General features: G+C 33.1%; 2 protein-coding genes across 2 annotated transcripts in view; one reads left to right on the forward strand and one right to left on the reverse strand.

The window, feature by feature from the left end:
• The window catches only part of LOC115883870 (ATP-dependent helicase brm-like), a 220,412-nt gene that overhangs the window by 81,526 nt on the left and 122,245 nt on the right, over positions 1 to 16,641 (forward strand). The gene's annotated exons all lie outside the window — the stretch shown is intronic.
• On the reverse strand, positions 6,819 to 15,787 carry LOC115883877 (inositol monophosphatase 1-like). Its single transcript, XM_030902295.1, has 6 exons — positions 15,600 to 15,787; positions 14,128 to 14,264; positions 13,354 to 13,619; positions 9,491 to 9,599; positions 8,630 to 8,781; positions 6,819 to 7,052 (listed from the first exon to the last, which is right to left on the reverse strand). Exons 1-6 carry the CDS (start codon positions 15,672 to 15,674, stop codon positions 6,949 to 6,951), a joined length of 843 nt encoding a protein of 280 aa, XP_030758155.1. The 5' UTR covers positions 15,675 to 15,787; the 3' UTR covers positions 6,819 to 6,948.

Below are 16,641 nucleotides of genomic sequence, written 5' to 3' on the forward strand. Positions count from 1 at the left end.
AAAACGGTCTCTCAGCTTACTCAAGGTCTTGTTTACTCCAAGATGGGCTCCAGTTTTACCACCGTGAATTTCTTCCAATACCTGGGTGACTTTCTTCCTTGGTACCAGTAACTGAGTTGTTACTGTCCTGCCATCCGCACTTTCCCACGTGCGCTTTATCAATCCATTCTCAATCACCAGTGAATTCCACTGAGCCCAGAGAGCTTTGAAAACGAGCCCTCTGTCCGCAATATCCTGCCACGGTGGTCTCTCGCCGTTACCTTCCTTGAGCCGTAGTATTGCTCCGATGTCTGGATCTTCCATTTGATCTTTCCTCAACTGTATCGTCGTCCATTGTTCGTCAGTTCTCAGTTTAAAATTCCTTACTCTGATAGTGCTTTCGCGATGTTTCATTTTCTTGCCCAAAGTAGCTCGTCGTCGATCTGGCTCGTTGTCGATAATTTGTACCCGTCCTACACGGCATCAGAGGTTTTTTCATTTTCCCGAACACAGTCTTCTTGGTATCACCAGGTGTCATCACAATTTCCGCTGATCTTGCTTCCATATTTCCTGGTCTCTTATCTTTAGATACAGCAAATTCCTCATTTCCGATTTTCAGGATGTTTCTATGGTGATCGAACGAAAAACCATGTTGACTGATCACATCCATACCCATGATAAAATCATCTTCAATGTCTGCCACTAAAACGCTATGCCGAAACTTCAAATTCCCTAACTCCAGTTCCATGAAAGCCTCTCCCCGTACAACGGCCATTTCCCCCGTAACTGTACGTAAATACACTCTTCTTCTAAGAGGCATCATCTTCAATCCTTGCACTGAGTTAGTCCGCACCAACGATACCATAGCGCCTGTATCCACAGTCATTCGGATTCCCTTTCCATTGATTTTCCCGTCGATCACCAAGCTGTCAGCGGTTCTTCCTAAACTCCTAATGGAAAAAATCCTGGGGGCTCTGTTCTCCCCAGTCAATACTTGCCCCTTAGTATTGACTGATTTTAGTTTTCCTGGTGCCTACGCTCTCTGGATGGTGAACGGGATCGCATTTGAACGCGGCAATCCCGTTTGATGTGGCCATTCCTGCCACATCTATAGCACCTTATGTCCTGTGATCTTCTATGGTTCTCTGTCTGAGTGTTGTTGCTACTCTTGTTCACTAGTAACTCACATAGTTTACCAAAACATCTCCTCCAAACGTATGTGAGAACTTCCGGGCTGTTCCTCGACCGTTACCGATCTTATCTTCGGTCTAGGGATGGCGCTAAAAGCAGCTTCAATTTCTAGCGCCCTGACCAGTGCTTCGCTGCTGGTAGAAAATCGGGATATTTGCAGCGCCCTCTGTAATTCGTTGTCCCTCAGTCCGCTGATAAAGCACTGAGCAGCGAGTTCCTCCTAAATCCTTCCGGTGCTTCAGGATACGCTAGGTGTACCAGCCGACGTAAGTCTGCTTCAAATTCCTGCAGACTCTCTCCGGACCTCTGCAGGCGTGACTTGATCTGGGCCTGGTAAAGTTGGCGTCGATGTTGGTCGCCATATCTTCTGTCCAGTGCAGCTACCAAAGTTTGGTATTCCTGCTGTTGGGCTGCAGGAATAGTTTGCAGGAGTTCAGGGCAGGGCCACGCAGCGCGATGACAAGTGCCGCTGCTTTCTCCTGGTCAGTCCATCCATTGGCAGCAGCCGCTGCTTCAAACTGGCGGTGGTACATCGTCCAGGTGGTTTGTCCATCGTAGGTCGGGGCCTTGAGGTTCGCAGTTCCATGAACGCCAGGTGTTCTTACTTGTGCCTTGGTCTTCTGTAGGTCCATCTCTAATTTTTCCATTTTCTGCTCAAGGCGTTCCTCAAGATCTTCTACGGCTTCTTGAAGTTGATTTTCCTGCCGTTTTTCCAGGTCTTCAAAATTCTTCTGTAGTCGAAATTCCTGATTTTCCAAAGTTTTCTTAAGACGGTCCTGATCTTCAAATTTTTCTTTCTGGCGACGCACTTCTAAATCTTCAACAATTTTCTCCAACCGTTCTTGTCTAATTTCTTGATTTTCAAGAATTTTCTGAAGCCGGTCCTGTTCTTCTTGTTTGTCGTGCTCTCGTTGAACTTTGAAATCTTCGAGAATTTTCTCAAGCCGGTCCTGTTCTTCTTGTTTGTCTTGTTGTCGTTGAATTTTCAAATCTTCGAAAATTTTGTCTTGCCGGTCCTGTTCTTCTTGTTTTTCTTTCTTTTGACGCGCTTCTAAACTTTCTAACATTTTTTCTTGATTTTCCATAAGTATTTTCTGTAGACGGTCTTGTTCCTCTTCTTTCTCTCTTCGCAACCTCTCTTGTTCTTCTGCCTTTTCTCTTCTCATATTCTCCATAAAATCGCCCAATAATTTGCTTACTTCCTCCATTTTCTTCGCCTGCTCCCTTGTACCAACCATAAAAATACTCTAATTCGGTCTAAAAATCTTCTAATCCACTTAATTTCTTCTTAAAATCCTCTTGAATCGCACTTCCGACACCAATTGTTACGGATTCCGTGGGTCCACTATTTAAACTCACGATAAAATACTTAACGAATTTATTTGTTTCACTCTGTACACACAACTTATACTATTTACAACACAACTTATGCAACTACTATTACTCTAACGGTATTTCGCGGTATTTTCAAACTTTAGACTTCAAACTTTAAACTTTAAACTTGTCCAACTGTCAAAGCGCGGGCCTTATATACCCCCTGGCGGTTGTTTCTAGATTTTTCTAAAGAATTCTATAATTTTCTTTACTTTCTGGCGAATGCGCCAGGTTCCTCAATGCACATTGCGATTTTAGCAGTATGCAGTTATGCAACCAGTAATACACCTTGACAATATGAACGTATCTTGAGAATCCGACTGCACTGTACTTCGTGCATACGTAAATCTGTTAGCTACATAGTTTTTATCTCTATCATCTTCAATTAAAGCTAAATTAAGAATTTGCTTTAAACCGTCTCTGCTATGTCCGTTGACTGGGACCAAAAGCAAAGGCATGGTTTTAATGTAAAAAATTACGAAAAGAAGTGTTAGTGTCTTCTTCAAAAACAAATATTTCAAAAAAATAAATAAAGCTATTTAGATGAATCAAAAAACAAAATTCGAGAAAAGATACACCTAGATGATAAAATTATTTTTAAATTCCTTGCTTTGTTAACGTACTCCACAGGATGTTTCAAACTTTCACCAAAATATCAGTATTTTGTTTTTCCTCGTATAATTGATAGATGGCAACTTTGATTATTAATTTAGAAAGAGGTACTAAAAAGTCAAATAATTTAGCTACAAATTGTTTAAAAATCATCAAAATCGCTAATGTTTATCTGTGTCGTCTCTTCTGAAGTAACAACTTGCTCTAGAAAGTTGCTTTTTTTACTAAAAGATAACTAATTGGCTCTTCTAAAAACTAAAATTAATTAAAAAAAAAATAAAAAGTTTTTTTTTTGATGTCGCGTCGCACAGTGTTGCGTATAATGGACGATGGACGGATGGATATGTTTTTGGCTACATTCTTTAAAAAACAATAAATATATACCTTATCGCTTCTAAAGTAAGTATTTAAAAAAATCCCTGCAAAAAAAACATGACTAGCTGGAGCTTGTATAGATTGCTATCGATTTATTCAGATAAATACAGACTTTATTTGTGTTAGTGTTTTCTGGGAGTAGAAATAACTTAATAATTTTTGTTTATAATGCAGGTTAACAACAAAGGTAAGAACTAATGTGAAATATTATATAATTTTTTTATATTTAATTTTCACTATTGAAACATAGATTTAAAAAAAAACAATAAGTTTAAACTTTAAGCTGGCTTTAAAAAATATATACCCTAATATACCTGTAATTTTTTGTCATCACTTGTAAAATTATCCTAGTTTACGTTACCGTTACCATTTTTTCCCCAGAGTGCCCGTTATCCAAAAATATATATTTTTTCTAGATACGTTACCTGCAATTCAGAACAAAATCTTATTTGAAGAATGGGCTGCTAATAAAAATACTAAAATTAGTCAAATAATATCGAAAATATAAGTCCTACTTAATTTTTGGAAAACTTTTCCAATGATCTAGTCCAACAACTGCAAGAAAAATTAACTTTTTTTGTATGAAAGTTGAGAGGTGGTGGAAAGAATGCAGTCGAACTCGCAGTAATTTCGAAAGAAGACATGCAGAATGGTTAGAAAACAAAACGTATTTTGAAATTAAATCCTTTTCAAAAAACGCTGCGAATCTAAAGCCGCAACCAGGTTCTAGCCGTGGCAGGCCTCAAAATTCGTTCGAAGAATGTTCCATAAAATCAAAAATCCGCAAAGTGGAACCTATTGTACAGGACTATTCTACGGAAGAATTATTGTTTGCTGCTGAAAGGTCTCCACAAAAAAAATTCTACTAGTTGTCTCAGTGAAAATAATGAACGCAAAATTTTGACGAATTCCGAAGCACTAGCGTTATTTTATGATTTAAACCTGTCCGCTCGAAAATATAATATTTTGAGAGCTGTATTGAATGCTCTTTATAAAGATTGTTTCCCGAGTTACTACTCCCTTTCGCAAACAAAAAATAATTTTTACCTAAAAAAAATGTAACCCAAACTTCTGCTAATATAGACCTTCAGGATCTTTTAAATAAAACAATAGATAGTATATTCAAAATTGAAAATGTAAATATTCAATCTAGAGCTGATTTAAAACTTGTTTGCAAATGGGGATTTGATGGTAGCTCGGGACATAGTCTTTATAAACAAAAATTTGAGGGTGGAAATCAAACTACTGATGCATTTATGTTTTTAGTGGCTTTAGTTCCGCTAAAATTAATAAATAGCTTTAATAGTGATCTGATTTGGTTTAATCCTCGGCCTTCTTAAACTTTATTTCTATAAACTTTATTGTAGGCCGATAAAATTTTTATTTATGAAAGAGCATATTTTTTATACCAACCCTTATACTAGATACTTTAGGGTTCAAGTTAAAATTCATGTGTAGATCAGATACCTAAATCAACTGAATAATCGATCAATTTGATTAACTGATAAATCTATACGATTTAGTTTAGAGGGGAATGTTTTTTTTATCTTAACTTTTTGTGAACTATCTATAATATCAAGCTACCTTAATATTGAATAAAAAATCGACGGGCACAACCATTTTTTTATGAAAAAAAAACTGAACTTCTAACAAAATTATGCGTTACTTTACAGACACACTGTATACTCCAACCGTCGCACCAAAACTTTGAACCCCCCTTGGAAAATATAAGCCACAGACAATTATTAACAACTATTACTATTTGTTTTTAAATTCCACTTGATGTAACCAGAGTTATGATTTTTGTCCTGCCGTGCTATATAATCGCAACACTGTGCGTCCTGGCGGATGCGCCAGGCTTCAACTAGTTGTATTATAATACTTTAAAATACATCAAAATGTTAAGGTGTCTGTTTTTCGTGCCGGTGAGTGAGTATGTCGAATGTTTAGAAGGGGAGTTAATCACCGCGACCTTACAGATCTATTGTGTGTCCCCCTTTCTTGAGTTATAACGAGTGATAACTCATCATACAGTCTCAGGGCTTTAACAAAAGCCAGAATCTGAGACAGCTCCACAAAGGCCAGTTCTCCATCCTCGACATCGGCCGTACCAAAGTTCATGGCACAACTGGTCGTCGTCTCGGCGCACTCACTGCTAAGGTGTTCTGGTATTTCCCTATTTTCCCCGCAAAATCTGCATTCGCCGTTGTTTCTCAGCTTTCTCAGCCTACTGAGGTGTTCGTTTAGGAGACAGTGTCCTGTTAGAAACCCCGTGACAATCCGAAGATTGTTTTTACTTAAATCAAGGAAAGCCTTTGATTTTTCTCGGACGTAAGTTCTGAGGAACTTTTTTGAGTATCTTAGACCGTTGGAGGACACCCATTCCAAGTTACGGATGGAGTCTTCCAGATTCTTCAGTTCCGTTTTCAGTTGGTTCCCGTTTGGAAAACAGAACGGTTCTGGTACAGTTAGTGGAGTGTTCGCTCCTTTCCTAGCTAAATCATTTGCTTTTTCATTGCCTTCTATCCCTTGGTGAGCAGGCACCCAGAGTAGGAGGACTTTTTTTTTTTGAACTATACAGGGTGCTACAAATTCGGGGTAGGAGCATTGGTATCTCGAAAACCGTAATAGATACGAAGATGGTTAAATTGGGGCAAAGTTGCGCTTTGGGATGTTCACCGAGAGAAGTTTTCAAGGATTGCTGAATTTAAAAAAAACGATTTTTTTGAAAATCACTTTTATTTTTTCCTGTCGTTACTTTATAGAAAACCAAAAAACTAATTGCACATTCTCATAGCCACTTTATTGGAGCTATCTGATAGTATTTTTAGATTTTCAAATTAACGGATAATTTGTGAGATACAGAGGCCAACTTGATTTTTTTAAATACGGACCTGCATTTTCTATTTCAGGTATACACCCAATACTAAGAAAATATAACCACAAATAACTATCAAAAAACCTTCGTCAATATGTCACAACTCGCTGTTTACATAACTCTATTCAAAACTAACTAAATTGCCGAGCGCGGGGAGCGCTTTACACATTGTAGTGGATGGTTTGCGAAATTTCCATTCTAGAACTCCGTCGTATTATATTTGTGTTCAGAAAGTTCTTCACAGCATCCGGGATTTTCCACTAATGTCTAGGAGATGGCGCGCTACTCATTTTCCGAAAGATGTCGCCACGCTTCTTGGCAATAAAAATATGCTTAGTGACCTTACGCTCTTCCGACAGATGTCGCCGTACATCTTGACAATATTTTCATATATTTCAATGACAAAAATGTTTTCTAGTATTTGTTTTATTACTTAACTTCAAATATAAATGATTCTTTATTATTAAACATTTTATGAAATTTACGGATTTGGTTATAAATTAATTAAATTCAATAAGTTGTTAAGATTTACACCATTATCAGTTTTCTTTATCTGCTTTTGCGAACCGTTCCAAGTATTGGTCAGCTAGCTTTTTATTCGAAGCGACTAAAACATTTGGCTTCATCAGATCGAATGGTTTACCTAAAACAGAATACATCGAAATAAGTAAAATAGCCAAAATAAGGTCTTTAATGCCACAGTCTGCAGTAAGGTATCTCGCCCATGTTTATCTTAAACTCCTGAACATAAATTGTCTTCAAATGTGATTTTGATTTATTTACTGATTTAGGTTTTTGCTATGAATTAGATTAAAAATAACGTATAAAAAAATTACCTGTTGCTCTCGGGTATATTTCAAGTTTGACATTTAACGAAATAAATTGGTAAAAGATGGGTTTGCTGGCCGAATTTTGAAAACTTATTTGAGCCCTTTAGCTACCACACAGTGGTGTAAGTCCAAAATTAACATTTTGAGAAAACAGTGCTTTTGTTTTCTTGTTCATAGCTAATTCTAAATAAATGCAATTGAAATTGAATATTCACAGTTTACATAAAAATGTATCCTAAAATTAATGTAGAAAAATAAAATATCTTGTTACTTACTAACAAGATTAAAAATAATATTGGAAATGACTGAAAAAGCTGACTTTTTTTCAATTCTGTGTTCCATTGTGCATAAAATAGCGTTAATGATAAGCACCTATTTCTAAATAAGATCGTCTTCACTTATTTCTAATAGATTCTAGTGTTGGGAAAATTCGAATTAAATAATACGACTAATTCGATAGTAAATTAAAACTAACTAATTCGAATTATCTTTTTCGATATATCGAGATAAAAATTAGTAGTATTTTATATTATATCTGTGGTAACCGAATTACAAATGAGCATAAAACATAACCTCTTATGGACAAATACGAATATTAGTAATTAGTATAGTACTATTAGTAGTATTCTTTCGTTCTGAACGAACTGAAAATTTTCACTTAAACTGATTTTATAAAGGGAATCGGCAAAGAAAGGAACGATCCGATATAGAAAAATCCAGAAATCATTGTTATTTCCTATACCACGTAGGAATAAATCAGTTTAAGTGAAAATTTTCATTTCGTTCAGAACGAAAGAATACTACTATTATTTGGTTCATTTCCATCTCACCCAAATTTCACCGAACACTAAATTTAATTTTCTTCTTTTATCTAAATAGTTATTGATTGCAACTGATAAAATAAAAAGAAATACGAACCGCACGTAAACAAGGACATACTTATATCGTTTTAGAAGAAGCTTTTATTTTAGATATGAGCTTTTTTCAATAGGAATTGAAACAATCATAAACTCGGCACTTTTAAATTTAAATTATAGTTTAATTTATTAAACGGCTTCGGCACAGTTAATAGAATACATTGAATAAAGATTTTTTTTTTTTATTCAGTGATAGAATATAGGTATGGCAATGGTTCAGAATTTGTTTAAAATAGCCCCTAGACGAGCACTAGCAGGGACGAATTTATTTTTAGGTTAAATTTATAATACTACTAAATAATTCGAATGATTAATTCGATTGTGAAATATGAATTATTACTAATTATTCGATGGTGAAAATAATTCGATTATTCCCATCACTAATAGATTCTATTTTCACTTATTTCTAATAAAGAAAGGCGTGCGTAGAGAGACCAAGTTGCAATGACCGCGACTGTAATTATAATATTCACCTGAACTATCTATAATATATCCTCCTGCCTCTCTGGCTATGAGAGTAGCAGCGGCTACATCCCAAGAATATAGAGCATCGGCTTGATAAGCATCAACACGGCCACAGGCTACATAACATATGCCGAGGGCTGCACATCCGTATGAACGAATTCTAAAAATAATAATAATGATATTTGATTATCAATAGCAGAAGGATAGGCTTGAAATGCCGACCCCGGTATACAATTTTGTATTACACGTATTTTCTCCAATTTTATCTTGATTTTATAAATAAAAAATAATCAAAAGTTAACATTTCAAATTTGGAATAGTGGCATATCTGACATCATTTATGGAAGTACCACACATTGCCAGAGTACAAAATAATTTCTAAAAATTAATTAATAAATTAAAAATTTTTGGGTCATGTTTAAACTAAAATGTCCAACGAGTCTCAGTCTGTAAAGGTTTCAACAGAGGACATCTAGAAAACGACTGAGAATACCATTTACGTTTGAATTAAAACGATATGACCAGGGGCGGATACAGAAATTTATTTTAGGGGGGGGGCCAAAATAAAAAGTAATGTAGAATAGGCTTTTTAGGGCGCCATTTTAACCCAAAAGCCTAAGATTTAACCCAATTTACAGATTTTAGGGGGGGGCCCGGGCCCCATGGGCCCCCTTCTGTATCCGCCACTGGATATGATAGACATTAGAAGCACGTTTAGTGTTTATTTATATTATTAAATTAATCTTAAATTTTCTGGAAATTTAAAATAGAAAATTCTTTCACAAAAATACTAGAAATTAAATACGTAATTTTCTGTTGAAGAATGTTATTGGGAATGATATATTATGTGACTTTAACTGTTAACTTACCCTGATATCTCCCCAATTATATAATTTAATCTAGACATGTAGAGATTGCACATTTGAGTGCTTATTGTAGCTAAGGAGAGTTCGTAGTTGATCACACTCCTTTGAATTTCTGAAATTAAAAAAAGGAATTCTATTATTTTTCTTTTATTTAGATTATCTTAGATTGAAGATTTAGTAGCCCCCGAGTAATTTTTCGGCGTAGTCATTTTTTCTAATTTTTTTCACCCTCAAAGTATCGGATTACGTAACGCGCGCCGCTGCTTTAGTATACCTTTCTAATGCGATTAACAACACTAAACTTATTTTTGACCAATTAACTAGTCTATATACAGTATGTCCCCGGATTGTTTTTACAAAAGAAAAAAAACTTTTTTATTATTGACATTTTGAGAAAAATACATTCTTTATAAAAAAATTTGCTTGTTCTAGAATGTTTAATAATTTACAGTTTTACAACTTTCCATACCGTTTTAGAGGAAATTAAAGAAACGTAAAAATTAGTTAAATTTTTGTCAGTCCCAAACATAGACAAACAAATAAAAAGAGACTGACAAATCCTATGGTAAAGAGTGGGACCGCGTTCCCGTAGCGCAACTCAGAATAACAATTTTGAAACCAATTAGCAGGACCATGGCAGGACGTACGTCTTTATTGCTATCTTTCTTTATTATGTGTGCTTTATATGAAAAAGAAAGAGATAGGTATAAAACGTATCGTAAGACATTATCGCCCATTCTGGCTGGCTTAAAATTTAAATTAGCCATTATTAGTAGTATTCTTCCATTCTGAAACTGAAAATGTTCACTTAAACTGATTTATTCCCTATACTACATAAAGGGAACAAAAATCATGGTGTAGGGAATAAATCAATTTACGTGAAAATTTGCAGTTTCTTTCAGAACGAAAAAATACTACTATTATAAGGAAAATTATAAAAAAAGCAAAAATTGTACTGTTTTATAAACATATTTATTTATACATAAAAATAAATAAACTTTTTATAATATAATAACAAAAAATAACAGTGTTTATTCCACCCACCTACCAATTTTAAATGCAGAGGAACTGACTGTTGCAGGAAACGATCGGCCAATTTTTTTAAAGCACATTAAAAATCTCATTTTCGAAAAAACTACCTAATTGCAATAACAAAGTGAATATCCAAGCAAAGAAGACTTTACGAGAAGCATGATCCTGAACCACTTTCAAGTCCTAAAACAAAAGTAAAATAGGTATATTAATAAAGTTTCTGGTTACTATAAACCAGCTATAAACTACCTACCCAAAAAAAGAAAAAAAATAATTCTATTAATTTGTTATGTTAAGAGAAGTTTGAAATATTTTTGACACTACTACTTCTACTTTTTTCTTAATAAGATGATAAATATAACTACTTACTTATATTTTACCGGGTGTCTTTAACATATCTATCAGAGAAAGGGGGCACCAATACATATAGAAAATAGATGATACTGGCTCCTGCAGCAAATAAAATAACAAATAGTATAACCTAAAATTATAAGTAACAAAATATAAATACCTATATGGAACAAAGAAATTTGTTCCCTATCCATATTCATAAGTCAATAAAATGGAGAGTTTAGAAAAAAAGGTAAATCACCAAAAGAAAAATTAACAAACATGACGAATTGTCATGATGTTGTCATCTTGGTTGTCATGATGACGAAAACCATAGACGAAAACGAAAGGCAATTGTTCAAATTTCTATTTAGAAATTACGTTTTATATGGCTGCTTCTTTCTCTCTTGTTATATTAGAATGAGATAGTGGGCCCAATAGACGCAATGCGCAGATCAACATATATAGAACGAAATTTTGCGTTCTGAGTTGCGCTACGGGAACGTTGTCCCTCTCTTTGCCATTTAATTTGCCAGTCTCTTTTTATTTGTTTGTCTATGGTCCCAAAGTTATATTTTTTTATTTATACTTTTGTACCTTCAGAGTTAAATTAAATAATATCAATAAATATAATATACGGATTGTCTTTACAAGAGGAAAAACTTTTATTGACATTTTGAGAAAAATGCATTCTTCATAAAAATGTTTGCTTGTTTTAAAATGGTTAATCCCGTTTATACTTTTCCAAATTTCCATACCGTTTTAGAGAAAATTAAAATAAGCATGAAAATATGATTGATTTTTTTCCCTAGAAGTTTCTAAAAATTAAAACGCGTTTCTATGCTAATATAGTTTTGACTTCATTCTTTGATAGATTGTAAATGATAGAAACTTGTTGCATTTATCTATGGATAGAATTTTAATTAACGTCATATTTTTGGCTGTTTTAAAATATTAAAGAAGCACAAAATTTATTTAATTCAATTCAATGCTACGGTGATTATAGTTATTCCAAAATGTGATACTTTAACAAGAGCAAAAATTAGACTTTCCTCAAAATTAATAATAACCATCAAGTTTTTATGAAAAAATCATTTTTCTCAAAATATCAATAATAAAAAAGTTTTTTTTTCCTCTTGTAAAGACAATCCGGGAACATGCTGTAGATCAATATGTGCATAGATAAAAACAGTTTATAAACTGAAAGTTTTGTAAAAATTAAATTAATTTACCTAGGCGGATTCATCTCTCCAAAAAAATCCTATGTGGGTATTTCGCCACTGCACTGCAAGAAAATCTACAAAATAAAATAGTTATTTTTTGTAAACACTTCTGGCGTTAAACCCAAACGGACATTACTTGTCAGAAGTTATGTTTACAGTTATACAAATTTGCCTAACAAAGAAAAAGATGCTAAATCATACGAGGCGTTTCGGAAAAAATAAGAAGGATATTCTTTTGGATAGGATTCTAATGATTTCTGACGTGCAACGAAAGTTGTTCCAATTTCCCTTATAAATGTATTGCTCATGCATCTGTAGATGTTAGTAATGTATGGCAATCGCTTCTTTGATTTTAAAGAACATAACATAAATAAACATAACATACGTAAAATTTAAGAATAATCATACAGAAAGTTTGGGGCTTTTTGGTTTTACCTTATTAAGTAATTGTTATCAGATAGTTATTGTTAATTTTGAAGTTTAACTTGATATAATGTCATTTTAACAGAACGTTAACGGTTTCTTGTAGACGTATCTGTTTTAAAAAAGTAAAGTGTTCTCGAATAGTTGAATTTAAATATTTTAAATAGTTTTTTTCTTTATTCTTTGTATTTTTTTTGCTTCCGACGACGGAAGGAGATAAACTTTCTGAAACGTTAAGCATTTTTTTCTTTGTTAGGCAAATTTGTATAACTGTAAACATAACTTCTGACAAGTTGTGTCCGTTGGGGTTTAACGAAGAAGTGTTTACAAAAAATAACTATTTTATTTTGTAGATTTTCTTGCAGTGCAGTGGCGAAATACCCACATAGGATTTTTTTGAAAGTTTTGTTTCTAAAAAAAACAACAATGATTTTTTTTCTTTCTCAAGCAAGAGTCCAGGACTTCTGTGCTTGTATGGTCTATACTACTGGGGCTATCAAACCATAGACCGTGCTGACTGTTATTTACAGATTTCTACTCACAAATATGACTTCACTGTTAGTACTTATTCATTTTTAGTACTTAACGCATGTATGCCAGTACATATACGCGAGTGTGGCCTTTTTTGTGAACTCCTTGGGAATAATTAATTAATAATCAGGAAGCATGAAACTATTAAATGTTCAAGCGGCTATAGACTGCAAGAAGAAGGTGATATGATCTATGAGATGAACAGATAGATTATATGAAAAATCAGATCCTGCACAGAAAGTGGAAATCTGCTAAAATAAATAGAAATGGATGTATGAAGGTTACAGTTGTTGATTTCTAAAACTTGGTGGCGTAGTGATACCTCACCTGTTACTTCACTCGTAGTGATCTTTTTCCCATTCAAAAATGCTCCTTTGTCCTTAATGGCGGTATACAGTTCATTGGCGTATGGATTATAAACAATACCCAAAACTTGTTCTTTATTAATAGTTAATCCAATGGAAATGGCACATATAGGCATTCTTTTTACGAAGTTATTCGTTCCGTCGATGGGATCGATAATCCACGTCGGTGAATTGGTTAATTGCGGTGTGTAATTCTTTTTATCTGCTGTTTCTTCTTCGCCTATAAATCTAAGATACACAAAGTTGATTGACAATTCTTTTTCTAAATATGATAATGAGCCACCCTCGTTCCTTTAAAAAAAAATTGAGATATAAAAATTAAAATACGATTTGAGCATCTTTTAACCGGCCAGGACAAGATACGAAAAGCATTAGACGATCAAATCTATTTTTACAAGTCTCCTTGATTAAAAATTTGTAGTTTTGACACAGCTAGGGTACTCTAGATTAAAATTTAAAGTACGATTTTTTTTAAGCGAGAATGTCAAAAGTTGACATGATTTGCCATTCTATTGAGAGTGTCATTTTCTATCGAATATAGTAAACAAATACCGAGATAATCAGAACGATTGGGTACTTAAAAAATTAAATACCCAATCAATCTTGATTTATATCATATATTAACGTACAAAATCAGACGAATTACCGTAAAAAAATAAAGCGGTGAGCTACTTTTGAGAAACACCCGGTATTGTTTATTAGTTATTAAAGAACAAGATTCAATAAAAACACTTACTGGTGGTCTGGATAGTTTTCTTTTAATTTTTCAATCAGTAGTTTTTCAATCTTCTTGTCGTATAAAGTAACTAGATCTCTCGGGCTACTTTTTTCTTCTACTTTTAAATCATCTGTACTATTTATGGTCAATAGTTCCTAAAAATAGTAACATAAAAGAAGTTTTAATTTGATCAGTTAATTTCAAGTCGGTTCAACAAGTGGAGGAAACATTTTGACAGACGAAAAAAAAAAACAAAAAAAAACTTTTTACTTTTCAATCCAAATGACAGACAATATTATTTGTATATCATTTGTTGCCCATGGCTGTTAAACTATCACTAGTATCCATTCGGTCGTTGGACATACTATATCTGTATGATATTAAACTATATTTTATACATATGTTTATAAACTATAGATGAATATTATTTAAATATATTCGATACCAATTAAACTTTTAGTTACGTAATTGAGGGCGCGGTTTTTAAAATCATTGTTGCCAACCATGGACGCCGGGCTGACTAACTGGAATTTAAATCGCGCCGGGCTGACTAACTGGAATTTAAATTTCCCGCTGGGTATTCAGGTGGTGGCCCTGCTGTAAAAAATGTCAAGTTGCCGCATTTATTTATTTATTTCCTGACATTGTCATTCGTTTTGATACTTTAGTATTGTATTACGAGTTTTTGGTTTAAATGAATTGTGTTGTGATATTTTAACGTTAAACATTTTTACTAACAGACCTTGCGGTCGAACATTGTTCCTTTTAGACCCTCTTTGAAGTGTACAAGATAGCTTAATAGCCGTAAAAACCTCATAGAAACTTTATTAGAATATTTTGAATGAGAAGCAGTAGTAATGGCCCTTTATGTCTCCTAAGTGCTGTTAAGAAGGTGAGTTTTCTTGATGCAAATAACATCTGTTTATATATTTATAATTAATTTATTTTTATTTCCTAGAATATTTTGATTAAAAGAGAATATGTAAAAGTGGGCAACGCTGTACTGATCAAGCTTAATCACGTGACTAAAAGTTTATTTGATATGAACTATAGTTTTAAATACTAATCATTTTAATATCTTAAATATATATTTTTAATAGCTTTCCTTTATTTTTTTACTTCAGGCGACTGGGGGAGATATACCTTCTGAAACTTTAAGCATTTTTTGTTGGTTAGGCAAATTTCAAGTTTATGATAAATACATGAGAGAAAAAAAATATAAAATATAAGTGGCTGAATAAGTTTTTCGATAAATTTTGTTATCGAGAATACTAGTGGTAATCTAATCCATATCATTTTAATAAATAAAAAAATATATGCACATTAATGTGTTTTTATAGTTTAGTAATACTCCTAAACAAATTCTTAATTTTTGAAAATGACATTACGTTATTACAAGACACTATTTTTCTACGTTCTTTCTACTGCAATACCACCTTAATGATTGTCTTTTTACACAAAATAATTAAATATATAAACACTGTACCTACTTTTCCAGCATCTAACACTAGTGGTAACAGAAAATCCATATAATTTTGTAATTCCTTCTGGTCCTTCACAGACATGTTAAATTAAATATATTAATTAATATCTAATTAATGAACTGCTATTACACTTAAAACGGTTTTTAGACAATGCGATGTGCTGTATTGTTTCTGTAACATTAACTTTATCAGGAATGATTCTGCACTTTCTCTTGATTTATTGAAACTCTACGAGGTTGTTTGTAAAAAATCCAAGATGTCATCTAACATTAAATTAGTCGGAATTTATTTATATGTTTTATAGTTGTATACAAGATTTTTCACACAATAGATTTATTAAAGTTTTTTTACGATCTAGGTAATTTTTTAAATAAATATAAATTTTGAATGTTTTGATTTAACGTTATTTCCAAGTGTGCTTTTTTAAGTTTTAATTGTAGGCCATTTAATGCTGATTAAAAGTTTTGTCTTGATATTTTGTCGATTTCGATCTCTTTGATGAGATAAATCAATTTTATTAATTATAATTAAGAAAATTGGAATAAAAATAATAAATCATGTATTTAATCTAATTTATTATTATATTTTATTAAAATTTACAGATGTACAGTGCTACTATTTTTGAGAAGGAGGGGAAAATCTTGTATAAGACACCCCCATTGGGTAATGCCGGATTCCTACAGGCTAAAAAAACTGCACTGTCATAGAACCGCATTGGAATCCGCTAGCGCGAATCTGGCCGTTGTCCTTAAGCTTCTTCTATCAGTCTCTGCATCATCTGGGACTCCCCCTTCTCTTTATTTTCAATAATATATCTTATAACCGTTATAACTTTGTCCCATCAGGCATTTTCCCCGTCAACTAAGCTATTTGCTACATTTTCTATGTTAAACACTTTTTTTGTATCTTGAATATATTGACTTCTAATTTGATCCCATCTACGGCATTCAAATATTGACAATGTATACATTCAATATGACAATATGTACATTCAGGTGTCAGTCATTCAGTCATGTGTTATTAAAAACACTTTGGTCAGTTAAGTTCG

Source organism: Sitophilus oryzae, unplaced genomic scaffold (assembly GCF_002938485.1).
Source record: "Sitophilus oryzae breed Bouriz unplaced genomic scaffold, Soryzae_2.0 scaffold_2006_pilon_pilon, whole genome shotgun sequence".
NCBI classification, from domain to species: Eukaryota; Metazoa; Arthropoda; class Insecta; order Coleoptera; family Curculionidae; genus Sitophilus; species Sitophilus oryzae.

Coding starts and splice junctions, on each gene's coding strand:
- LOC115883877 (XM_030902295.1), bottom strand. CDS start 15,674: ATGTCTGTGAAGGACCAGAAGGAATTACAAAATTATATGGATTTTCTG. Junction 14,265..15,599: donor TAGTGTTAGATGCTGGAAAA/GTAGGTACAGTG, acceptor TACTATTTTTAG/GAACTATTGACCATAAATAG. Junction 9,600..13,353: donor CACTACGAGTGAAGTAACAG/GTGAGGTATCAC, acceptor TTTTAATTTCAG/AAATTCAAAGGAGTGTGATC.